This window comes from Amblyomma mixtum, chromosome 8, assembly GCF_055824585.1.
Source record: "Amblyomma mixtum isolate Tamu chromosome 8, ASM5582458v1, whole genome shotgun sequence".
NCBI classification, from domain to species: Eukaryota; Metazoa; Arthropoda; class Arachnida; order Ixodida; family Ixodidae; genus Amblyomma; species Amblyomma mixtum.
The window spans coordinates 117201851-117228583 of NC_143019.1; the positions used below are offsets into that span (position 1 = coordinate 117201851).

Genomic DNA, 26733 nt, shown 5'->3' on the forward strand with positions numbered 1-26733 from the left:
ATGTCACTACATCGATGTAGTACATCATAATACTGGCGAACTGCACTGAATTTAAACATGTTTCCAGACCGGTGTATACTGCGTGGCTAAATTGCTAGGAGGTCTACTTCGTGTTGGCTTAAGAAGGTTCCTTCTTGCATAACTAAAAACCAGGGAGCCTCATATTGCTTTTTTGGTATTCTTTGTCAAGCACGGACATCCTGGCACATTTATGCTGTTTTACAGCGGATGCTGCATGAACTGTAGTGTCCTAGTAATGTCTTGAAAGCTGCTTGCAAGCAGAAGCAGCTTTTCCACCAGTCTTCTCTTTTTACTCAATGCTATGGCCTAGTAATCACGGCACACTGGAGATAACGATTGTTAGATAAATTACTACAACTGGCTCGTATGTACTGTGCCACAATTAGGTACCAAGATACATTTTGATCAGAATTCAACTGCACAGCCACTGGCTCACAGTTATCGGGAATCCTCCTAACTCATTTTGACAGTTTTACAGGAAAGTTTAAATTCTCAATAACATGAATACAGTCTACTTTGAAACCATTTTCGTGTTAGTTCTAGAGAAAGCTGTCTGAATTAATAATCAATTATTGTAAGGCTTTTTAATTCGAAACTGTTCAGGTGAGGCCAATGCAGAAACTTTTTTCAGTGCATTTTTAGTAACCTAAAAAGCGGCAAATTGTTTCTGACAGATTTAACAGATGCTTGTTAAGTTGCGTGACTGTGCTATCTCATGAAATTTACCTCTTTACGGCAGTGTTGCTAAAAGTTGTGCACAAAAATATAGGGTATGCGGTCGAAGGTTTGCATTCTAGTTTTACATAACCAAAGTTACAAGTGTTTATTTCTGCTGCTTCAGCATGAACATTGACACTACGAAAGTATAGTTGAAGAACGTCTACTCGTCAGTCATTTCGAGGGAAGTAGAGAAAGCTGGTGATGGTTCTACGACTGAAAGAGATTCTCTCGTCATGATTTCAAGGCAAGTAAAGTAAGCTTAAAAAGACCCTGTGTCTGAAGTACTTCGATTGCTATAAGTCTTCCTTCATTTGTTGCTCATTGCACTATCACCATATTATTTCAGAGCACTAGTTGCACCACATCTAAATTAAATTACATCACAAAGCAAATAAGAATTTTTTATAAACTCATTATATATACATCACAAATCAAACATACTTTGGAGAAGAGGGAAACACCATCTCTTAATAAGAATATGGGTGGCAAATAAAAAACAGCAGTGCATCACAAACTCATGTAAGAAGTCATCCCATATATATGATGAATGTGGTGTCAAAAGTCATGTATTTAAATGCGAAGCTCATCACACATTTTTGTAAGGGCGGCGCCGGCGGCAATGCAAAGAGGGTGGAGCCTCAACTGCCGTCTCGAATGAAGTTCCTGCTAGGGCGGCAGTGCAAGGGGGAGACAATAGATAGCCCGCACCGTTTGTTGCCCAAAGGGCCACAGCCGATCCGGGTATATCGAAATATAGCTTATACCTAACAATCAATACATCCCCTCAAAGCCATGCAAAAGCAGGGCAGTATTGTCCGCGTTTATCAAAATCGCGTTCATCGCCAGATTCGATATAACGAACGCCGCGCCGCCCCCCGGAATGTGGCCTTTCTAACGGCCCCTTCCCGCACTTTTCAGGCGCTGAGGCATGGTGGTAGCTCGGTCTAAGACACCTGCTGGCAGCGCTAGTGCTGCATAACCACGATACGCGGTGAACGTAGGGAGTGCTTTACGGTGGCCTTCGGTCTCTTGTGCTCATTTTCTGCATCAGACTGCTGTCAAGCGGTGAAGCCAACATAAATAAAGCCTAGCACCAGCTCTTACTTGGCGTGCTTCGCTCGCTTCGCTGCAAGCGGCGTTTGTGGAAACCAGGTGTACCCTAATTTTAAGGCGAGAGCCTTTAATGCCTCATCGTTGTCGCCAGACGGTTGTCAGCAGAAGGTTCTCAGAAGAGGTGTGACGCTTTTTCTTGTCAGACCAGAAGAAAAGTCTCTGTGCAAAATGGGATTCGAACCACCATCCTTCCATTCCGCAGTCGAGCCTGCTAATGTGCGCGCTACTTCCTGCCAACGCATATCTATTTCGCCTTGTCTAGGACGCTGGAGAGTGTTTTCAAAAAGGCGTCGAATCAAACGGATGCCTCCCAAACGCCCTCCAGTGCCTCCAGCATTTAAGATTCACAAACAATTGGCACAAAGGGCCCCCCTGAAGTTCTTTTATTAAGATATTTTATTGACAGCATACTGATAATACGGTTATGGTAGGAAACGGCTAGTTCCAAAGCACCATCCGCAGCGGTTTCGATGCAGAACGGCTGGGTTAGGGCGAGGAACGCTCCGCGAGCATTCCTCTGCCATCACCCCGGCTAGCGGCACGACGCAATACCTTAGTGCATTGTAATATTGATTGTAGGTTAGAAATTACCTTACTTATTTCCATTTTTATACCATATGCCGCAGCTAAAACCTAAACGTGGAGCGTCCTAGCTCAGTGTAACAAGCTCAGGGATTTTGAGCGTCACACGGCCTATTTTCAGTATTTTGCGTTCACGACAGGGAAATATTTAGAAAGGCTTTATCACCTAACATTTTATACATTGCCTTCAGGAATAAAGTGTAATCTGAGGCGTTGCAAATCGTCCCGAAAAAAAAATTGGTTGTGGTTTGACCAAGGGACATTCCGAGTAGAATTGCGGAAGCAAAGGCGCGGCAATCCCAGCGGCGGCGGCGGCATCTCAGGGGGCACTTTGAGTGTAAAGTGCGTACAGGCGAAAGCGCAACACTTTACCACAACACTTTGACTGCCTCTGTGGAACTGGAGACGTCATCACTGGATGAAGTCACACATAATTGAGTACTAATTGCTGAGTAATGTGAAATTACTAATTAATGACTAATTACTGATTAATGAGTGCATACTATTTAACGGCTAATCAGTGACGCTTAAGCTTCGCCTTTAGGAGTGGAACGCGACAGTGTGTTGTAGCGCTGCCAGGGAGCCCAGGGAGCGCCACCACCCGTTCGGCGCGATGCCTTGCCCTTTGAACGCGACGCTTTTTTAGGAAAGGAAACAGCGCACTAATTCTCTGTCATCTCGGTGGACACACGAACCGCACCGTACAGAAAAAGAGAAAGTGGGAGTGAAAGAAGAAAGTGAAAGAGGGGCCGTAATGAAGAAAATGAAAATTGCATTTGAGGAAAGGAAACGGGGTTTCCCATCATATGTGAGGGAGTAACTGCCTCACATATCTGGGTGGACACCCGTCATCCGTTTGTAGAGGAAGGGATGAAGTCGGAGTGAAAGAAGAAAAAGAAAGTGGCTCCGTGATAAAGAAAATGAAAATTGTATTTGAGGAAAAGAAATTATGCAGTAACTGTCTCACACTCGCTCCTCGCGCATGCGCAGTTGAGGCTCTCCGGGGCTCCGCGAAATCGCTCACACCTAGCGTAGCGTTGCTTCCGCAACAAAAGAGCTCACTGTAAATTTTCTCCCAGGGACCATGTACATACCTTTATTTTCCCCACTTAACGAAAAATACCACGCAGCAGCAGCATGTGAATATCTCTCCCAGTGCACACGCAAAACTTTGTTTGGTAGAGCTTGATGCAAACATTTCGGGTGGCTGTTCTTATAGGCGCGCTATAACTTCCGCACTCACGTTTTATTTCGTACACTGCGATTTTAAAGGTTTGAGAATTGCTCGTTAGGTTTTCAGGTGGAAAAATACTCCTTACTGGGCCATGTGAACCTCAGCAGCCTTCAGGTGTTTTCACTCACCTATTATACTCAATAAATTAAAATATTTTTCAGTTTTACCTGGCATGCCTGCTCTATTTTTTTATTGCTGTGTCGAACTATTTCATCGTTCTATTCGAGTTCGATATATCGGCGTTCGACTGCAGCAGGCACCATCCCAGCGGAGCAGCCCTGGATCAATGATCACTGAGGAGATTAGCAAGCAAAGCCGGTTCTCGCTATTGTTTTAACCAATCCGGAACTTAGGTTCACCATTTTTCCTTGTGGGTCCTAGGGTGCATTTTGTTTAGTATATGCACCGTAGGACCAGAAAAAAAAATGGTTAACCTAAGTTCCGGCTTGGCTAAAACAATAGCGAGAACCGGTATTGCTTGCTAATCTCTACATACTAAACAAAATGCACCCTACGATATACGCGAACAAATGTCCCTGGTGCTACGAAAAACCTACTCTATACCACATCACATGGGCCTGCCAAAACATAGACGTGGTCCCCAAAATACAAAACTCGAGTGCGGACAATGGGAGACTGTGCTGTCCAGCGACCGCTGTGAAGACCAACGAGGTCTGGTACAGCGAGTTCAACGGGCGGCAGTGGCCAGGGAAGCCCTGGACTGAGGGCAACCGACCATTGTTTAGAGGCGGACGACTTCGACAGAGAAGGCTTCTGGGGATAGAACCAAGAAGTCGCTGAAGATGCCCCCAAACCGCAGGAAAAAGCATTCGTGAAAATAAACTTTTCCACTCCTTCTGCGGGTCCTGAAATTTCCGAGTTTTCTGAAAGTTTCCGCTGGTGGTTCCGCTTCATGTTCAGAATGATGCTGGCCGTATATTATGTACAATATTTGCCCGAATTTACCGAGAATTAGAGCAACAACTACTCCTTCCTTAACGCTGTGCAGGTCTCTGCTGCACAACATCTCCAGCTCATGCTTGTGAGGCCAATATTGGTTAGCACCGCACAGTTTCAAAATATGTGTTGACATGTGAGGCTAACCATGAAGACTCCCATGGCAATCAGCCAAAAATTGTCATCAGTAATTCTACAACCAAAACTGAAATCAACTGTAAACTTAATGGATCTGTTATGGCTACTGAATTGATGGACATTATTCCGGAAATTTTGTTTTATTTTTGCTCAATTTGACCTTTTTCCTTTTGATGGATAAAGAACGGCAAGGTAAGGCTTTCCGCACACCGCGTAATGGCATAACCAAAATGCAAGTCATTCAGTTCTTTTTATTTTTCCTTACATTTTCCACAAAATGATGCATCATTATTCACAATTCTTCTCGTGACACCAGCACTGCTCTTGTTGTCACTTCCTTCTCGGTGGTTCGACGCCAAGCTTTTGGGCAACTTCGTCCTAGAAGAAGGCGGAAAATTTGTATTGCATGTATCTAAATGACGGAATTGACTCTGCATAACAGATGACTGCGTAAGATAAGCATCAGTCTGTCGCTATAATTACGTACGTCAATCACTGCCGCTTCCCATGTCCACCCATCCGCTGTTGACAAATTTTAACGATCTATAGACAGCAATTTGTTCACTGTGTATTTTTTTCTTTGTAATAATGCCTGAGACAATATACATGGATCGCCATGTAGTACGCGCCAACGAAAGCTAAATAATTTAAAAGCAAATTTCTCCTCTAACTGGTTCCGCCATCAACAGCCGAGCGATGATAACGTTTATTATAGGTCACTTCAGGCTTGAAAAAAGGGCGAGATAATCGCGGCCCTGTGGTTTTACTTAACTACAACGCTTAAGCGAGCCAGCAGCACGTGACGTATACTGAAGTTTGAAAACATAGATCGCCCGGCTGCTGAAGCCGAAACATATGGCAGGAAAAAATCATTTACAAATCATTCAGCGGTCGTAAGGAATACCACGTGATGGCGAAATTATAGCACTGTTTTGCGCATCATTGCAAATAATAAAACATGGAACCAAAATTTTTATGTTTATACTTCTTAAAGGCATCTGAAAGGGCTCTCAATAAAGGTACGGTATTTCTAGGGACGACGTTGAAGGGATAGAACACTGACCCTTAAGGACCCATTTTTTTTTCGGACCAATAGAAAGCTTACAATCTAATGTGCTGTTTATGTCCAACATTCTCACTGAAAAACTTTGAAAAATAAAAAGTTGTAAGACATTGTCATAGAAATACTGAAGGTAATGGTTCATTGTTCTGATGTGTAGCAAAATATTTATTTTAAAGTGTTTCCATCGATCGTATCACACAGTTTAGACTGCCATACAAAACCAATGGCGAACGTTTCGGCGAAAGCAAAAATGTTAAATGTTAATATAAAAAAATGCAACACTGCCGTCGGCTGATCTGGAGATATATTTATTGTCATAGAGAAATCTTACATTACATGAAAAATTTTTCTTTATAAACGGTTTCTAGCTCAAAAATACTTCTGTCCAGAATTGCTGGGTATGTTCCGCAACGGCTTTGTAATAAACGCCGTAGGAAATTTTTACCGAGAATTTTTAAACCACGCATGAGCCCGTTTCATGTATCAGAATGCTGTAAAACATGATAAACGAGCGAGATGGCGAGTGCACGTCGGCAAAAGCGCTGTAGCAAAAATTAATATAAATCTCATCAGCCAGAAAGTAATAAGGTATCTTTAGTATATGGAGTAGCGTCCATTTTCATTTCCAACGCAAAGCTGTTACACCTCGGTGATTTACACCTCGTGGACTAAAGTTTTAGTAGACCGTGGTTGCCGCTACATCCAAGAAATTCAAAACACCGTGGCGTCATCTAGTTACAAGGGCTAACAGCGCACTGTCGACAAATTAAAGGGAGCGTTGCTTTTCGTTGAATGGCGCAGTGGGCAGAGCGTAAAAAAACAATAAAACAAGACCTCTCCTGAAAGAACGAGTACTGTAAAGATAAAACAAATAAGCTATAATTTACCGAGGTGTGTTCACTTGGTGGACTTCTGAGATAATGGCGGGTTTCGCCGCAATATGGCATTTATGCCTTTTCCAATGCCACATTAAAATTATAAATCTTCACTTCTCTGATATTGCACTGCTCAGTTCTCACTGTTTAAGGCATGATATAATCTCCAAACAAGTTTTCTTCAGTGCTCGGTCATTTTAATCCTACAGCAAGAATGTTCTTAATGAGTTTAGTAGAACGTGAGTTGTCTGCAGAAAAATTTGAATTTCAGTGTATTTGTGCCTTTTCATCCTCTTCCTTCACTTTGTGTACGCTCAAAGATCGGTTCCCCTCTGACGGATCCACCAACTCAGCCCCACCGCCGGCTGCAGACGCGCGCGGGAATTCCCCTGCCGGCGGAGGTTTCTGACCAGCCGGACTACGGAGCGACGCAGCCCTGGCAGCTGTGTGACGCTTGAAAGAACATAACCAATAGCCATCCCTGACCTTAAATACGCACGAGCTTAAGATGGAGGAGGGCGCCATCATGAAAAAAAAAATCGCCACAAATCACGTTCCGACTTTTGCGCGCAAGAGTGGGTTCCTTCTCCTGCGTGTAGGAATGTATTATGTGGCTCAGTTGTTCTCGACGACACAGCATAGTGATTGAGCGAGTTTATGTTCTCTCCTCAGAATGTGTTTCAGAACCCTTTGAAAGGAAGCATAGGCACGAAATTCTGCGGTTCAGTCTTGGCATAACCGTGCGCGGGTTGGTAGAACGATTGAACCCGGGATGATATGCTACGGTTTGCTTTAAATTATCTACTGGGCAGCACTCTTCGCGTAGATTTTACGGCTTCGTGCGTTGTGACAACATCGGTGACGTCAATCGCTGCTCATTCATCTACTGGGAGTCAACAATGCGCCTTAAATCTAGTGCGCTTGCAACGGACGATCTAGCAGAGAAGGCGTCACTAATATAAATGTCATTTAGCAAAGTCAGGCCGGTGATTGACTTGTCATTGCCCTCATCAACTCGCTGACTGTAGGGCCAGGTGGGGCGCTTACCTGCCACTGCGCCTCGCGACCACCTATATACGCATGCAGAGTAAGCACGCATCTGGTCAGGTGCACGCACATCTGCCTGCTGCTAATGCGCGCTGTACCCTATAGTAATCCACTATCTCTCAAACTGCTTCTCTAGTAGCATGCAGTGCCGGGCCGCTCCTGCGGACGGTCGCCGCTATCCATGGCAGTAGCCCGGCTCCCGCGAGTGTGCTCGGCGTTGGCGCTGACTCCCCTTACCCCGCTTTTCGCGCCATGCCGGCGCCTCTATTATGACGGGTTTGGTAAAGTTGCGATAAGGAATCCCTGTCTTCTAGAAATTGAAAATATTACGCCCGTGCAACCTAAGGCTCAGATGTTCGCGGTACCCCAAACGCAACCTGCTGAATGTGACTGCAAGCAAAAGTAAAAAAAAGGGCAGACCGAGGTCCGGGACCTGTTTGCGGTAGCCCTGCACGCCTTCTGAAGGGAGCATCGCTATCGGCTGAGAAAATTCTTAATATTGAGTAGATAGAGGTACAGAAACTACGCCAACAATAGGTGGATATATAAATTAAAGTTAATCCGTTAGATTAAGAAAACAGAAAATCTACATAAAGACAAGGTTTCCCTCCCCGCTCCATCTCCACCGCTTTAAATCTAAGCATGGTTTCCATTTCCAGTTTCACTCTACTAACGACGTGGCTGTGCGCAGCCATCTCAGACAGTCCATCTGGATATTTAGAGGAAGTGCGCAAGTTGCGGTTGTATGTTCGTTTCGACTCTGTCTCACGCGAAAGAAGGACCCCATTTTCATGAATGCTACTACATTGTGTCTTTGCTCAGAGGTTTGGTCAGTATGGTTATAGCGTAGTAGTGATTTGGTCAGCTCGGAGCACGGAAGAATATTATGATAGTGATCAGCAGAAAACTTCATGCGGTCTTCTGGTACAGGAAATATACATTCGGCTTAACGGGCGCCATCTTGGCGTGCAGCGATTAGCTTCAGCGGTCCAGGTAGGAGCAGGCGGCGATAAACCGAATAGTGATGCTTTCTGCCTTTGTCCATGTTGCATGTACACAAAAATGGAGTCCACTTTGGCTTGAGAGCGAAGCCCTCATAACAAGAAATATGAAGGTTGCTCTGCGCCATGATTTCCACGGAACGCTGAAGCGGTGACCCCAGCTCGCTGGACTAGCACAACATCGATACTGTCGGTGGTCGTAAATGGCAAATGCCCAAGCAGAGTACACAGAGATCATTCAGAGCGGTCAAGTGGATAGTGGTATAGCCACCAGCTCTATCGAAGTTTCCTGCTTCTTGGCGGCTTATTTCATGACGCGCGTCGCCATTTCGTTCACAGGTTTTCAACAAAATAAAACTCTAAAAAATCTGGACATGCCTACAATGGTTGCGGAAGTTAGCAATAACTTGGAAAATATAAAATCATGCTGCCCCAGCACATTAATGCATGGCATATGATTTACAAATTACACTGCATGGTGACACCGTCCGTATTTGCATATTGCTTCCTCAAGCCAATTAGATTCCCCGACACCTCAATATGACTGCTACAACACACTGTACAACAAAAAAAAAAAACACATGCCAGCTTTGTGCTTCACAGGTCTTTCAAGAGACGGACCATCTGTTCAACAAACTTCAATCGTAAATTTAACATACTACATGAAACCGTCTCTGTACTTCGTCATATCAAGCTGCAACTGGGATGCTGCTCGCTTGAATTTTGTCACATACCGCAAACTGTATCTGGTTTACGTGATAGCGGATGCCACCTTCGGCATCACATTTGGCCATATGCCGCCTCTCTGGGTCACCAGGCACCTGGACTGGAACTCCTGGATTTGCCTGCGAGCGGGGATACAGAGCGGGAGTTCACGTAGTGTTTAACTCTTTCGCTACCGCGGAAAAATGGACGATTTGGAGTGTACTGAAAGAAAATTTTTTTTCACAAGAACTAACACAGCCAGCACATATTGCAATATATGAAATTGTAGCTTATTAGTTACACTTCTGAATGAAACAAACAGATGAGTTGTGTGCACAAAAGTAAATGAACATTTATTTGTGAAATTTGCTAAAAACATAAAAAAAGTATATAGGAAAAACAAAAATTACCGGCTGCACTAAGCCAGAACTTCATTAGAGAAAAACTGGAATATACAAACTGTTGCACATGTTTATAGCTGTCATTATTCACAGTTACAGCTATGAGAAAAATTACTTCACTTTCCATGGCCTGTCAAGTCTGGGGTCATGACTGTGGTGCCACTGCGAAGAGCAATCAGGGGTGGAGATGTGCAGCAGAGGTAGACTGACAGGTGCTTCACATAAGGTTTTATTTTTGCTCCTCCCTTGTTCTCTGATAGCAGAGCTTGCAGTTTCTTCTTTTTTTTTCTTTTTTTTTCGTTTGGTGTTGAATGGATTCTATGGGCGGATTGGGGGCGTGGACTTCATTTCCCTCATCATAGCCGAAGATTTCTTGAATGAGCTGCTCCCTGAAAGCCAGCTGATAAAATTTGGCGTTTTAGGCAAGCTCTAAAACATCAGTATCGATGAAATAAGTTTTATCGACGTGGTTCAAAAGCCAGGACACTTTCCAAGTCTTGCCAATAGATGCTGCCGCCACTGAATCATCCGGGTCCGTTACGTGAAAAAACAAAAAAATAAAAAGCGAAAAACCAATTTTGAGAAATGAATTTGCTCAGGATGAACTGGCGGGCTAGTTGGTTACACATCTCAAACATTTTTCCGAGTATTGTTGCAGTTGCAGTACGGCGCTTTGTGGTGTGTGTCTTCTTTCAGTCCTCGTTTCATTCTCGTGCGCTCGGAAAAATGTTTGAGAAATGATTTTTGGTGGCAGAGGGCCAGAATAGATTATTCTGGTATTTCAGTAGAGATATAGTCATGGCAGGTCAACAATTCCAATGTATATGATGATTCCAATGAACATCAGCATCTCCAACTGATTCACTTCTTCCCATGAGCCGTCCCGCCGAGCATATGTTTGCTTGCTCAAAATCTTCATCCATGCATACTTATTAGTGTTTCCGCACACGGTTTTCATCATTTCCGCCGTGAAGAGCACCAAAAAAAAAGTCGAGAGGTCGAGCGAATCTCCGAGCGCCGCTCCGCAGCAATGTGCCGATATGGACACCTAGCTGTCGTCTTGGTTGAAAAACGCGAGGCGACCTTGAGCATTTGGCAAACTGTGTTCGCCATACGTTGTGAAGACACTGAAGCTCAAAAATAGACCACTGTCGTCAATTACAAACCGTATGCACCGCAGAAAACGCACAGCGAATGAAAACAGAACTTACATGCAAGTGTGCGTTGATGTTCCAGGCTCCCGAGGCGAAGTCTCGCTCTCGAAACCGAAATCCGACGTTTGTACATTGTTGCCCGACTAATAACCGCTGCTTTCGTCTCAAAAAACGAAACCGAAACCGGCCGAGGGGCTCGGTGCCAGCTTTCGCTTTCGAGGAGCGCGCGGCGATGCGGACGCCATTTTCTCCGGCTGACGCTGCTGCGGCCGTTCAAAGTTTTATTTTTCACGGCGCCCCCTCATGTCAAAACACTGAAACCAAGGTTGCAATCGAAAGAGCAGTTGTTGAGCTCGCTAACTAGATGGCGGAGCACGTCCGCGACGCTCCAAAATGAGCTTTTTTGCGCGGGCGATTTAAATCGATCATATGCGAACGATGGCCTATGGCGCGGTAGCAAAAGAGTTAAGCATTGCAACATCTTACTTCTGCGTAATACGCTAGAAATTTTCACGCCACAAAATTAATAGAATTGTGCATGTGCAACGATTTAAAGTGCGGTATTATGCTGCAAGAAAGTATTCCTTTCCCTGTGCTTTTCAATATTAAGAATCAATAAATAATGCTGGCAGTACGATACGATCTTCATCGATTATACAGGGCTTCCCAAAAGAAACGTACTAGTCACTAGCAATACATTCGCTTACGGGCCGCTGTTTCATTCTGGGTAATACGATGGAATGCCGTCCTTACTCGAAAGTGGCATTTTTCTCTTCAGTTTTTCTGATTAGACGGGAACTCAGCTTATGAGCATCTTGTTTGTGACAGTATGCACATTAAGAAGAAGTAGTGTGTTCTTGCCAAATATTGTACAAAAATCCCGCACGAAAAATACCAATGATACTGTAATGAAGCCCACATTAAAAGTACCAATGATACTCCACCTACCCACAAGAAAACTAGAATAGTAGAGCACATTACTGGAAGACGTCACCTCGCCACTTCTGTCAGATGAAAATTAAGGCGGATATGAGTGTGTGGGTAGCAGCGTGTCGAACCGGAATCTAACATGAACGCGGAACATGGAGCGAACACGTACTTTTGCCCGGAACGGGAACCAAACCAAACCCATACACTTTTTGCCCTCTTGGAACAGAAGGGGAGGGGGATGGGGAAGCCAGGCTAGGGAAGGCTAAGTCGGTAGCCAATGGATCGCAACCTTTGCCGACCATTCCGCTTGCCTGGCTTGTTTACCGTAGTCAACACTTTTTAATGCCTTCCCCCACTCTTGTGGTGAGGGGTCTAATCGCATAAGCTTTTTTGGGGGCGGATTACGGTCGCATCTCCACAGGATGAGCACCTGTCTTGTTTTAGGTGCTGCACAGTATTTGCATTTAAACATACTATCATCCTTGAGGATAGCTGCTAGTCTCCTAGGACCTGCATGCTCAGTCCGTTGCGTAGAGGTGGGTAGATTCATCTCTTTTCCTTTGCCGACAGAGCGATCCAGTAGCTCGATGTCATTTCGTCTGGAACCGTTGGATGAGACTGCGCTTCCACCCGGTTTTAACTGCTTGGGCTGCGAGATGGGCAGCTTCGTTGCGAGTGCTTCCGTCGTGGCTAGGGATACGAAGACACTTGATACGCGTTTCTGGTTCCTTTACTTTATTTTGCAGCGATCCATCCATTTTGGCGGGAGCTCCGTAGAAAGCGGCTCCTAGACGCGCCATCTGCCGTAGTCCGCCTGTACCTCCACGCTTCTTTTTCTTCACGCCAGATGACGCTGAAAACTTTGAGGAGCTAAAGTCACTTTATGAGGAGCTAAAGCCCCTAAAAAAACTAAAGTAGCGACAAGACGCCCTCCCTGTTCTCTCCTCCTCCCCCGCGCGCCGGGCGAAAGACTTGTTTTCTTTGTGATTTCATGTGACTGTGGTGGCGACCTCTAGCACGCTTCGAATGAACTAACGACCATTTTCAATTGGTTGCGCTGGATGCCCGTAATTGCCGAGTTCTCTATGTCTCCGCATTAACCGTGCGTTCCGCTGCATAAATACATCGGTGACTTAGGAGAAACATTTGCATGCTTCACTGAATCGTCTAAAGGCAAAAATGAGCACGCATAGATGGATTGTTTTGGTAGAGCCGCACGCGCACCGTGTCCGGGTGCGCCGGGCTGTATGCGGTGTGCCAAGTGTGACATCGAGAGTGGGGCGTGCATTGAGCGTGACCGTGAATCACGAGGCTTTAGACTGAATTTGCGGTGATCTGTTTTGGTGAAGAGGAGTATGCAAACAGAATGACCGTCCCCGCCGAAACGCTGGATGCACAGGTTTGACATTCGAAAAGACACCTGCAAGTGAAGGCATTCTAAATGCCCGTAGTTCATCCGCTCTTCTAGTGGCTTTCGGTTTTGGTCTGCTGCAGTGTATCGCGGACCAGGTAAGACACTTGAGGGAGTGCTCGAAATACGGTATGAAGGCCACGCTACGTGTGTACGTACTTATCTGTGCCTCCCCTAATGTTCTCTCGCGTGCATGAACTGTAACGATATAGACTCCAGCATTAAAATTTTCTTTGGAATAGTTACTTAGTAAGGAGAAAACCTACCTCGCAAATATCCTTCGCCTGCCAGCAATGGGATAATAAAGTTCTACGTAAATGTTTCATTTAGTAAGAAGCAAAACCTTCCTTGGTTTTACATCTGTCCGATAATCTTCCACATTCGTATAGTCGCTATTAGAGCACTGCATAGGCCTTAATTATTCACGCGTCCCGAGCCCGTCAACCTTTTTCGTTACCCGCCCCAGCACGGCCCGATTTTTTCGATATAGGCCCGAACCCGGCCCGGCCCGCGAGGTAGACATGACCGGCTCAGGCTCGGAAACAACCCGAGTACTAAATGCACATCGGTAAAGCCAAAGTCTTTTGTTACACGGATCTCATTAAAAAAAAAAAGTGGCTACAAAACTTTTAAAAACGGAGATAATGGAGGCCTCACTATGGGCAACGTTAACAAAAAAAAAACGTTTTAGCGTTAGTGATAATATGATAATGATAATAACCCCATGATAATATTATATTAAACTCGCGGGCTGTAGAAATTGTTGAGCAGTATAAATGCCTTGGGGTCATATTTTCTGCCAGTATGTCATGGGATTATCATGTCAATTATATCTTGAAAAATATAGCTCAAATCACTGGTGTTATACGCCGTCTAAAATACATACTTCCCACAAAAACTAAGATGCTGGTATACAATTCAATATTCAACTCTCATTTAAACTATTGCCAGTTGGTGTGGGGCACTACAACATTCACTAACCTTAAACGTATTCATTTAATGCAAAAAAGATACCTCCGAAATGCATATAATTTACCGTTCCGACATCCAAGTGCAGCTTTCTTTTGTCATTCCAGAGTTATTAAAGCACATAATCTTTATAAATATCGCCTCAGTGTTACTTTTAAAACAGAAATCAAGAAGAATTTTACAAATCTTAAAAATTTAGCAGAACTAAGGAAAAAAGAATCAGTCTATCCAACAAGACGTGGCAAGGAATGGACAGTGCCAACACCTCGACTAAATCTTGGTAGGGAATGCCTTCAGTACACACTTCCATCTCTTCTAAATAGGTATATCCACATTAACCTCTATTTGTTTTCCTTTTCACGTCGTGAACTACATAATTTGTTTTTGAATAACATTGTTTAAGTTTCATTATGTGTACATATTGCTGTTTCGTGTATTCTCCGGTGCTTCCTTGATGTGCTTGTTTTTTAAAATTTTGTTAACTCTTGTATTGCCTCCCTGTCAATAATTAGGATTGTAGACTCGTCAAGCTGCCCAAGGGCAGCTTTTTTCTACGATTCCTCCATCTGTAGTGCTAGATGGGAAATAAACTTTGATTTGATTTGATTTGATTTTAAAAAAGGTTATCACAGATTTGCTCGCATTCGTAGCCTCCTAGTTAGGCGTCAAGGGGAAGCGAGAACGCAGAAGTGATGTTACAAAGTATGTGACATGAAACGCGCTACCAACTTACGATGGGTACTATCACGCATACGCACAGCTACTGGTAATATTTAAAGAGTAAACGCAAGCCAGCGCACGCTAGCTGGTGTTTCCACCAGCGGTGCCTACGGTGCCTTGACAATGCATATCGGCGCGATAATTCTCTTTTTGTCTTTTTCTGTAATGTATGTACGAGGTCTGTTAGAAAAGTATATGACCTTTGGTCGAAGAAAAAAACAAGGCATAACTGGAGCGTTGGAAACCTAATTACCTTCAAAGTAATCTCCTTGGGACTCAACACACTTCTCCCAGATGTGCTGATACTGTTGGAAGTATTCCGAACTGGCCTTTTTCGGAATGGAGTTTAGCTCAGCTGTCGTTGCAGCCATAATGTCCTCTCTTGTCTGAAATCGCGCTCCTTTCAATGACCTCTTGATTTTTGGAAACAACCAGAAGTCGCAGGGGGCCATATCAAGAGAGTAAGAAGCCTGTTGAACTACAGGGGTCTGGTTTTTCGCCAAAAAAATCTTAATCAAGTGCGAAGAATGTTCAGGAGCACTGTCGAGATGGATGCGCCAATTTCCTGTTGACCACAACTCCGGTCTCTTGCGCCGCACAGCATCACGTAGGCGACGAAGGACATCCCTGTTGTACTCTTCGGTCATTGTTTGACCCTGGGGCGTGCGTACTCGTGGTTTGCCACACAGCGAGAGTCCAAGAAAGCAGTCAGCATCACTTTGACGTTGCTGAGCATTTGGCAGGCCTTCTTTGGTCTTGGGGACGTGGAATGCTTCTACTGTGACGACTGGGATTTGGTTTCCTGGTCGTACCCGTACACCCAAGGCTCGTCACCAGTGATTATGGTGTTGATGAAGTCGGGGTCACTGGTTATGGAATCCAGCGTGTCCTGTGAGACTTCAACACAAAGCTGCTTTTGCTCCACCGTGAGCAGCTTCGGCGCGAATTTCGCCGCAACTCTCTTCATGGCCAAATATTTGGTGATAATGGAATGTGAAGAAAAACTGCTGATGTCCACCTCTTCCGAAATTTCTCGGATAGTCACACGATGGTCCCGCATCACCAGAGCGTTCACTTCGGCAATGACCTGGCCATTTCGGCATGTTGATGGCCGACCGGAGCGTGGCTCGCTCTCCACCGATGTGCGGCCATCTTTAAACCAGTTGTACTATTGCTTAATTTGTGTGCTGCTCTAAGCATCATCACCGAAAACCGTGTAAATATTCCGAATGGTTTCCACTTGGCTGTCGCCCCGTTTCTGGCAAAATTTGATGCATTAGCGCTGCTCCTGTCGCACAGCCATTTTGCTTGCACTAAAAAACCGACGAGAGCACTGCGCACTACCTCACTCAAACGCTGCCTCACAGCGACTGACGCTATCGGCAGGCGGGAAAAAATTCGTGAATGCGCACGACAGTTCAAGGTCTGCTGGTTCAAGCGCGCTTGTTTCATATCCATCAGGTATTCGCAAAAAAAATATAAGGTCGGATACTTTTCTAACAGACCTCGTATATATGTAATAATCACGCACGCACGCGCGCGACTGCAGAATGTAACGCGTGCGCTTCACCATGTCAGAGCGCAGTTTGCGTGCGTGCAATCACGATGCGCTCAACGCAAGCGCCCGTATGTCGAGCTTACTGCGGCCATACGCTCGATCGCGAAACAACCACTGCACAGCGTAGCTTGAAAAAAAGAAAGGAAACTCGGCAGCTATTGAAAGCACGTCACTTAGCTCGCAAAGTCTGGTCGATGGCGTTGCGTTAAAATTCGTCCCGCCAATTCTGTGTAACCAAACCTTCCTCCGGCCCGCCTCGGTTATCGGTGTTGGGATTTTATTTATTTTATTTATAAATACGGCTGTCTTTGAGGAGAGACATAGCAGGAGTGGGTGAATACATGAGTAAAAACAAATAACATGGGTAGCATAGAAATAGATAACACAGAAATATTAAAAACAGATCAACGGGTCAAATTGTTAGGCAACTGAACAACAAACTCTTCAATTGGCAATGAACGAAGTGAGCCGTCCAATCCGTTTCAAATTTCAACGGTTAGAGGGAAAAAAGAAAATTTAAAACAATCCATATGTGGTTTGAAGGGAACAATGTTTAATGGGTGGTTCCGTCGGGTTGCACGTGCGCTTGATGACACAAATGTGAAGGGTGCCTGAATGCCAGATGATGTGTGAACGATCTTGTGCAGCATAATGATGCGTTCACGTGTGCGCCTATGTTCTAATGTTTGTAAAGATAAACTGTGCATATGGGAAGAAGGTGAAAACTTGCGATCATACCGGCTGAAGATGAATCTTATTGCTTTTTTTTTAACTGATTCTAAACGGTCAATGTCGCGCGCGTAATGAGGGGACCAGACAATTGAGGCGTACTCCAGGATGGGTCGAACTAGTGATTTGTAAGCAGTTAATTTACATTCCTTCATGGCATTTTTTAAGGTTCGTTTGAGATAACCAAGTTTGCGAAGTGCTTTCCCAGATATGTTATTTATGTGAGCATTCCATTTTAAGTTATGCGAAAATATAACGCCCAGGTATCTGAACTCGCTGACGTGGGTCAAGCAGTTACCGTTGTTACTGTAAGAGAAATGCAGCGGATTCTTTTTGTTACCAAAGGTCATTGCAACTGTTTTGGTGAAATTAATTTTCATTTGCCATGCATTACTCCATCCACAGAACAATGAAAACACTTTGTTTAGTTCCTGTTGATCATCGGCGTTAGCAACGTTGCGGAAAAGCACACAGTCATCGGCATATAGGCGTAACTTCACTGCGGTGTCGTTAGTAACATTCGCTACATCATTAATAAAAATTATAAAGAGTAGAGGCCCAAGCACCGACCCTTGGGGCACACCTGAAGTTACAGTGACTGACGATGACTGTGCATGGTTAAAAGTGACGAACTGGGATCTTAAGTGTAAGTAGTCGGTTATTCAGTCCAGTAACTTATTGCCGGTAAACATGGTGCGTAGTTTACGAAGAAGCTTATTATGGCAGACCGTGTCAAATGCTTTGGAGTAATCTATAAATATTGCATCGATTTGATCACGTTTATTTAAAGCGGAAGCGATGTCGTGAGTAAATTCAATGAGCTGAGTGACAGTGGAAAAACCAGATCGAAAACCGTGCTGACAGTGTGACAGTAGATTATGACAAGTTAAGAACTGAACAAGGTGCTTGTGAATAATGTGCTCAAGAAGCTTGCAGCAAGTGGAAATTAGGGAGATCGGTCGGTAATTACTAATTCGTTGTTTATCGCCAGATTTAAACACCGCGATGACATTGGCAATTTTCCAAGCCCGGGGAACGGAGGATGTGTCCAGTGATTTGTTGAAAATCACTGTAAGGTAACGGGCACTCCATTCCGAGTACCTCTTTAAAAACATGTTAGGTATGGCGTCTGGTCCCGCACTTTTAGTTGTGTCAATTTTTACTAACAGATTGTGAACCCCAGGGTAACTTACTTCGAGGTTGGGTAACTGGTGTTCCGAGCTATGAATGAAGGGAGGATTGGTACCATCATCAAGATGAAAGACAGAGTGAAAGTAGCTATTGAAGGCTTCAGAAATGGTTACGGGATCAGTGCAAGGCTGCGCGTTGATAATGAAAGATACAGAGTCATGGGAAGAGGGTAATATTGTTTTCCAAAATTTCGATGGGTTCTCTTTCATGAATGTTGACAGTGTTGTGTTGAAGTAAAAGTGTTTAGCTTGTGTCATTTTTGCCTTTAGCTCCGACTTGAGTGAAAGTAGTAGTGAATCGCGGCTTTCGTTTCCTGGCCGGCTGCGCTTGCGCAAGCGCTTGATGCGTCTTATGAGATGAATTATATCTCTTGTGTACCACGGTTGCTTTGGGTTATGTTTCACACATTTTGTGGGGACGAAATGAAGCACACAGCTATGTACCAAATTATAAAACTGCTCAAACAAAGCATCAACACCACACGTTTCACTGTCTGTCACGAAATCTCCGAAAGACGACGCTAGCAGTTCAGTAATAGCGCGGTCGTTGGCACGGGTAAAATCTTTAACAATATTGAAATTCGGCTTATGGGGCTCACAAACCACATTAAATTGCATGAAAACACACTTGTGATCTGACAGTCCGTCGACTACATCGCACTGAAATCCGTATTGCAGCAACTGTTCATTAACAAAAACAAGGTCAAGAACAGAGTTTACTCGAGTTGGACATTCAACGACTTGTGTTAAATCATATGATATAGCCATATTAATTAGGGATTCACAAACAACCTTCTCACGACCTGTTGAAATTAACAACTTCCAATCGATACAAGGAGCATTGAAATCACCTGTAATGGTCATTTTATACTTGTGGAGCCTGTGTTCCGCTATGTATTCTGTAATGTGCGAGAAAATATTTTCCGAACCGGGCGCACGGTACACAGCACCCACGACTGTCACGAAACCAGAAATGTTAAGCCGGCACCAAACAGACTCAGTATTCGGAAGTGCTGGCAATACAAAAATTTCAATGCCTTTTCTAACGAACAGAGCTACGCCCCCTCCTCTAGCAAACTGCCTGTCGTTTCTGATCACCGAGTAATCTGGAGGCAAAAATTCTACATCTGATATGGAGTTGTCCAACCATGTTTCTGTTACGCAAATAACTGACGGAGTCTAACATTCTACAAGCCAATTGAAATCTTCAATATTATTAAGCAAGCTTCTAGCATTTAAGTTCAAAAGAGTCAGTTTCTGCTTTTCTTTCTGCTCATTTCTACCTTTCTGCTCATTAACGAGTCACTCTGTGTCCCTAGGCACTGCAGCACGTGCAGCCTTGACAAGCCTTTTGGAAACATCATACCAAGTGTAACGAACACTGTCGACTATCAGGGAATCGTATTGCAACCTATACTTATCTGCTTCTTTGCGGATATCAACCGAGTTGTCCCAGAGAGCCTTCCTAATGTGCCGTACACGCGCAGAAAAGTCTTCGCTAATGTGCGTATCAGATCCTTTTAGTTTTCTGGCGTTTTTAAAAATGGAAAGCTTGGTTCTAAAGTCTAGCAGTTTAAAAATAACAGGTCTCGTCTTTTCAGTTGTTTGCTTGCCAAGCCTGTGACAGCGTTCAATACCTTCACATTGGATTCCAAGTTTGGAATACAGTAACTCCGATACAGAAGCCAATAGCCCCTCAGAAGTTTCATTTGATGGTTCCTTCAAGCCATAGATGATTAAGTTATTCCTACGGGATCGGTTTTCCAGGCCATCATTTTTGCGGTCAAGTTTGGTAATGACATCTTTAAGATTCTCAACAGTTATCTCAAGATCATGAACACGCTGAAGAGCGTCGTTAGCAGTTGAAGCCAACGCCTCTATGTGCGTAATACGCTGTTCAAAGGTAGCCGTTCTAGAGTTGAGCGCGGAAAGCTCTGCGCTGATTCGTGCTTGTCCAGCTAGCAGCTCCGTTAGCATTTCCTCTGACTTTGGACCTGGATTTGTCTCGACATCGCCGGACAGTTGCAACAAAATTCTTAACGAATGCAGTAGGCAAGAAAAAATACACACAAAGTGCTGAGGGTCTGGCAGCAGCAATAAGAAACGATCATCGCTCCTATAACATTTGAAAGCGTATTTGTGGCCTACCTGCAAAATGAAGCACACGTGTTTGCAAGAACCGTTCGCCATGCCGCTGCCAGACCCACTGAAGAGGATTGGCCGGTGTGTTGCTTTTATATCCCGTCGGGTCCGTGTCGATGACGTTCCGGGGTTGTGCCATGCGTGGTCGAGACAAGCGAGATCGACGGAAGATGAGGTTATGGTTGCATTGCCATCTATCGGTTGACAGCAGGAACTGAATGGAGGGCCCGTGAGCGTGCATTTTCCATGAAGGAAGCTTGAAGAAGAAGCATTGCTCAGGAAGTATGGTCCAGCGATGCTTGCGGCTATCTGCAAAATGAAGCACACGTGTTTGCAAGAACCGTTCGCCATGCCGCTGGCAGACCCACTGAAGAGGATTGGCCGGTGTGTTGCTTTTATATACCGTCGGGTCCGTGTCGATGACGTTCCGGGGTTGGGCCATGCGTGGTCGAGACAAGCGAGATCGACGGAAGATGAGGTTATGGTTGCATTGCCATCTATCGGTTGACAGCAGGAACTGAATGGAGGGCCCGTGAGCGTGCATTTTCCATGAAGGAAGCCTGAAGAAGAAGCATTGCTCAGGAAGTATGGTCCAGCGATGCTTGCGGCTATCTGCAAAATGAAGCACACGTGTTTGCAAGAACCGTTCGCCATGCCGCTGCCAGAACCGCTTTACACCGTCGTGACGGTTCTTGCACCCGAAGGCGCAGCTGCTCGTCATGCCGCAAAGATAGACGGCTTGAAGTTAGGTGACTGACACACGTTCCGAGCAAAACAAAAGCCGCTGTTCTTCACACCAAGCAAAAGCGCGGTGTCCGGAACGACGCCTGCCGAACCTACGGTGACCGGTTGGAGCGGACAATATGGCGTCTGCGGCCGCGAAAAGCGCGGGTTTAAAGGACTTTTGCGCGCGAAACCATCGTCCAAGGGGAAGAGGCGACGGGCGCAGGAGATGGAGAGGCGGCGCTCTGCAAAGGTTGTCGTTACTTTAAAAATTTCCAGGGGCTTTACGAGGAGCGAGAGAGTTCGCGAACTTTGGAAAGCAGTACGGCAGTACACGTACCAAGCCACGCAAGCTGGAAACGCTGCCATGCCTCTGCGCGTCAACGCGAGCATAGCAGGAAGGAGACAGCACGAAGTCGGTCGCACAGCTGTCAGCAGCGAAATTAGGGTAGCCGTGGAGGCAATTTAAGGGAACCTGTGATGGTCCGCATTTCATTCCCGAGAGGTAAACAGAAAAAAAATTGCCTATGATTATGTTAATTCCTAATGCGAAATTTGAGCGCAACTCATCAGCTGTTTCAGCTTTTCGATAGATTGAGGCAAAGAATTCTAGCAAGACGTGTATGTGCAATTGCAGACAAATTGTTATTTTGCAGCTCGATCTGCAGCAACGGCAGACGAAGAAGTTCCACCGGGTCCAGCGGTTGGATAATAAGCTATATATATATATATATATATATATATATATATATATATATATATATATATATATATATATATATATATATATATATATATATATATGGACAAGCGGTTCACAGTGGTGAACCGTGGTGGCTATGCGTTTCGGCTCGGACGGTGCACGTATCGAGATCCGCTGCCACCGATCCGGCACTCTGATTGACGCCGCACAGGGGTTGCATTGGAGGAGGAGCGAAGATAGCCATTAAGTTATCGGGAGGTCGCTGGAGGCAGCGCGTGGGCGATTAGGAACGTTGCGCGGCTAAGAGATAGCAGCGGCTTACTGATGCCGCTGACGCTGCTAGCGAGTCAAGTGAACGTGAATCTGCATTTCGTCTTGGGACGCACGCACGGCGATCCGCTTACGCCGAGTCGGCGCTTCGGCAACCAGAGAACACAGTGCGCTCCACGGAGGAAGAGAGACGGAAAGGGGGGGGGGTACACGCAGTGGCGAACGGCAGCGGCTATGCGTTTCGGTTTGGGCGTGCGGGAGAAATGGCGCCAGGAGCGCGCTGACCTAGCTGCGAAGCTGGTTACGTGGGATAAAAGCGACGCCGCGAACCGCAGGAATGGGCGGCAATTAGCTGCGCTCTAGTACCGAAGACACTTTGGAAATTCTAAAGTGTTCTTGGCGAAAGCCCTGTGGTCAACCCACTGCCGCTTCCCCGAACCGCTTGGCGCGGAATCACTGGGCCGCTTCGGAGCCATGCGTCTCACTCACTCGACGGAAACGGGTTAAGGAGCGGCGTTGCAGCTGCCACAGCCGACGCCGATTGGGCTTATGCCGCACGAGGCGGACTAATGGTTGCTTGGCGGGGGAAATTATCACTCATCCGTCAAGGCGACTGTTTGGTCTAAGACCCTTTTCTCAAGCATTTCACCCTAGAAGAGCCGAGCACCAGGCCAGGGGAAATCTTGTACCCATTAAAGAAACCGGTGGGTACCCGGCGGCACTGGGGATAGAACCCAGCACCTCCCGAATGCGAGGCCGACGCCGGCAGCCGACGCACCCTGGTGTATCGCCGATGCTTTCACCCAGCGCCCTTAGTGCAAGCCCCTCTGTGTCGAACTAGGAGGCAATCATTGCAAAGCTTTGAACACCTCGTGTTCATTTCGGATCGATTCTCCCTGCCGCATAGTGAGGGAGCCACCTTCCCAGGAGCGCTTCGCGTTCAGACATGTGGCTCCGCATACAACGTCAATGCTGTACCCGTAACGCAAGGTCGGCTTCAGCAATGGAAGACAACAAAGCGACAGAGGCCTGTCACATCCCGATATAGTTGACACACCAGCTTCCTCACTTCTTGGTGGAACTAAAGCAACATTCAGGCTGGCACAGATCAAATGTGACCGTCCGTTCGAACGAAGAGTCACATTGTTACGTGGCGGCCAGCCGAAGAATGAGGCGTTATGAATGATGGACAAGAGATGATATAATGGCCGCTGGCCTAGCACGAGCATTGCGTCCCGCGCCACTGCCAGCATCGTCTTCTTCGCAACATTACCCAGGGCCACCGAGTGATCGCCCCGATCGTAAATAGAAGACATCGACGAAGGCATGCGCAATCCGGCGATGGCTTCCAGGGCAGAAAAGGAGTGGCAAGGTAGTGAAGTGCTGGCCGCCACAGTGGATGAGACGATAGGCGAATGAGTCCCGGTCCACGAAGCATCCGGGCCGTAGGGTGCCAGGAGCTGACGGCCGAGGTCCTTGGAAGTACCGAACGGCAGGGGTAGTGGGGCGGTGTCCTCACGTGTGGCCAGGGTCTTGGGTCGGTGGGGTAATTCTGGTCGCGGCAACGTTGTCAGTTCGTAGTGTCCTGTGGTCCGGGCGAGGGATAGGGATGGGGTGAGAGGCGAGGTCGGTTCAAGTCGGACGGACTGGGGCACGGCCGGGCGGGGCGGACTAGGTACTCACGGCTGAAGTCCACGGCAGGCGCAGGATGCCGAAGCTTCGGGACCAGGATGGCGATGAAGGAACCCCCGCACCTCACGCCAAATGTTGTGTGGCGGCCAGCCGAAGAATGAGGCGTGATGAACGATGGACAAGAGATGATTTAAGGGTGGCTGGCCTATACGTGAGCGCTCCATCGCGCGCCACTGCCAGCTTGTGTTCTTCGTAACAATATCAACATCATCGTCACAGGAGGAAGTAGAAGAGCGAAGAGACAAGCAAGGAAGCCACCTGCGCTCCGCGACCTCGCTTGCACGCATGGAGGAAGGAAGGAATTCGTTATGCTTGCACGGAAAAAATTGCGGTGCTGCCCCAGTAGGCTCAAGAGTTCCGCTCCAATTTCACATTAGGGAATGCCGTAATCGCCGATGAATTTTTTTAGACAATGTAAAAGGTTTCACCACACAGGTTTTGCCACCGAGAGCTGCTCTTGTCAGTGCGAAAATGGCACCTTACCTACGAGCGCAAAACAAAGTGAACAAACAGTGGTTTAAGTAGCGGGGAGGGGGCGGGGGGATTAGCCTGCTAGCCAACGTTTCGAAAAGACGCCTTGTCTTTATGAAGCCCTGCTAGCAAAACATTTGCTAAGCACACTGCGTCTCCACCATCAACCCTTGTTTGTTTTGCTTCTTTTACTGTCAAGAAACCGAAATTCCTGCCATCTCTCCACCATAGACCATACCTACGGGATAACAAATACAAAATAGTACGGCGGCGTCTACGCAACAAACATCATGCTTCCATAATACACATTTGTTAATCATAAAATATTTCCGACCAGACCGATGTTATACATTGGGTTTACCTATTTGCTTAAAATGTTTGTCCAATTCTTAAAACTTCTGCAGCTCAGAAGCACCGTGTGCGGACAGCCTTATTTTTTTGTGCCCTGAGTTACACATACGTGCCACATAGGTGCAGCGATTGAAGACTATTGTGCAAATTTTACTTTCGAGCGGATTCATTGTCTCGTACAGCAGCTACAAAGTAATGGCTGTAGAAAGCAGGTTGTTTTTTTTACAGAATCGAATCCAGTGATGGTTGAGGCGATGTAAATTAGATCAGAAGGGCAGGCTTGAGGCCTATGTAACAATCTTTACAGTTAAAAAATTTACAAGATTAAGTCCATTATGATAGGCGCTGCCTAGTTCCAAAGAACCGCCCGCTGTGGCTTCGACGCGAGGCAAGTTAGGCCTAGCAGCACCAAGCGAGCGCTAGGCTGCCAGCGCGCCGGCGCGCGGTATGTTGATGCAAGGAGTGCGTCATTAGCCTGATTGCAATGGGTCCTTACTTCCGGATTACAGAGAAGCTTATCTAGTCGTCATTTCTTATATATAGAAATCTAGAAATACTTCCTGATCCCCTTCGAGATCAAAAAAAAAAATCTGACTTTGATTCTCTTTGCACGCTCAAGTTTTGCCTCGCCAAAGGCCTGAATTCATGTTGTATGGACGCGATTAATTCCAGCGGTGGGACGGCGTCAACCTGCGCGACAACCTTCCTGACTTACTGACACCCTTTCACCTCCCTTTCTGTCTTGGGCGCTCGTTCCTGGCTCAGCTAGTGATGCTCACTCGAGGACAACCCATCAGAAACTCCTCAGAGAGGACTAAACTATCGAAATCAGTTTCTAAAGATCCGAAAATGCGGTTTCCCTCGGCGCTGTGGCCGCCAAAATTTCGGCTATTTCGATGAGTTACGTCCACTGAAAAAGTTGGCTTGCCTGCAAGCTTCTCGATAGTGCATGTATTTTGGCGACATGTAGGCAAAATTTGTTGGGCCACAGCGCCGAGGTCAACCGCGTTATCGAAATTTTAAAATTGATATGGATATTACTTACGGTGGGTTACACGCCTCTCAATAATTAAGGACCGTAATATTAATAGTTAACAAAAGTCAACTATTTCATATTAGTTAACTAGCCTACAAATTAAGACACTTTCGCTGCATTCTGATATGTGTCACCGCTGAAAAAAGTTGTCTTCTTACTGCAAAACCCTCTTTTGAAAAACTGTGTGAAATCTTAGGTGAAACATCCTATGCCTGCTTATGCAGTCACTAAAATGCACATTAATCGATTTTAGGTATTTATGTGCCTGACAGACAATTACATCACTTCCTGTCCCCCTACTCGCATAACTTATTTGCAGTGGTGTACTTTACGTACTTTTCAGCACCTAAATTTAAAAATCTGCAAAGGATAATTTTGATCATCCTGTAATTCCGGCAATACATAGCCTGGCTCAGCTTTTTTCGGAATCGTTTTTTTACATAAAGTCGCTGCACATAAGGCAACGTAACTGAATAAGAGGAAAGTTTTGTTCAAATTTTAAATATTCAGTTAAATTTTAGCTTACTTCGATTTGCGCCCTCGACAAATCTGGTTCATCTGGTTCATGGGAGCTAAAACTGCCATTTAGAGGGCTGAAATAAGTAAATTGGTGGCTTCTACGAATAAATGCACCGCAGCTGGCAATATCAGTGCGCCATTAGTCATTCTGTATGTAAAAAATGTGGTGTGTTTGAAGTGTGTTTTCATTATACTGGAGACCGGGGATGCATTAGTTTTCCTGTAGAAAAAGGGAATGGCCGCGACAGTTCATGTTTGCCATACCGCCAGCCAGTTAAAGCTGACAAACAGTTATGAAAATTTAACCT

General features: G+C 45.7%; 2 protein-coding genes across 2 annotated transcripts in view; both read right to left on the reverse strand.

The window, feature by feature from the left end:
- Positions 1-5018: 5018 nt before the first annotated feature.
- The window catches only part of LOC149334069 (uncharacterized), a 60050-nt gene continuing 38335 nt past the window's right edge, over positions 5019-26733 (reverse strand). The window contains exons 10-11 of the mRNA XM_089555005.1: positions 9486-9596; positions 5019-5143 (exon numbers count right to left, since the gene is read on the reverse strand). Of these exons, the coding sequence (XP_089411131.1) occupies positions 5096-5143; positions 9486-9596 (159 nt within the window). The 3' untranslated portion in view covers positions 5019-5095. The remainder of the gene's footprint in view (positions 5144-9485; positions 9597-26733) is intronic.
- LOC149334070 (uncharacterized) lies at positions 19821-21011 on the reverse strand. Its single transcript, XM_089555826.1, has one exon. It carries the CDS (start codon positions 21009-21011, stop codon positions 19821-19823), a length of 1191 nt encoding a protein of 396 aa, XP_089411952.1.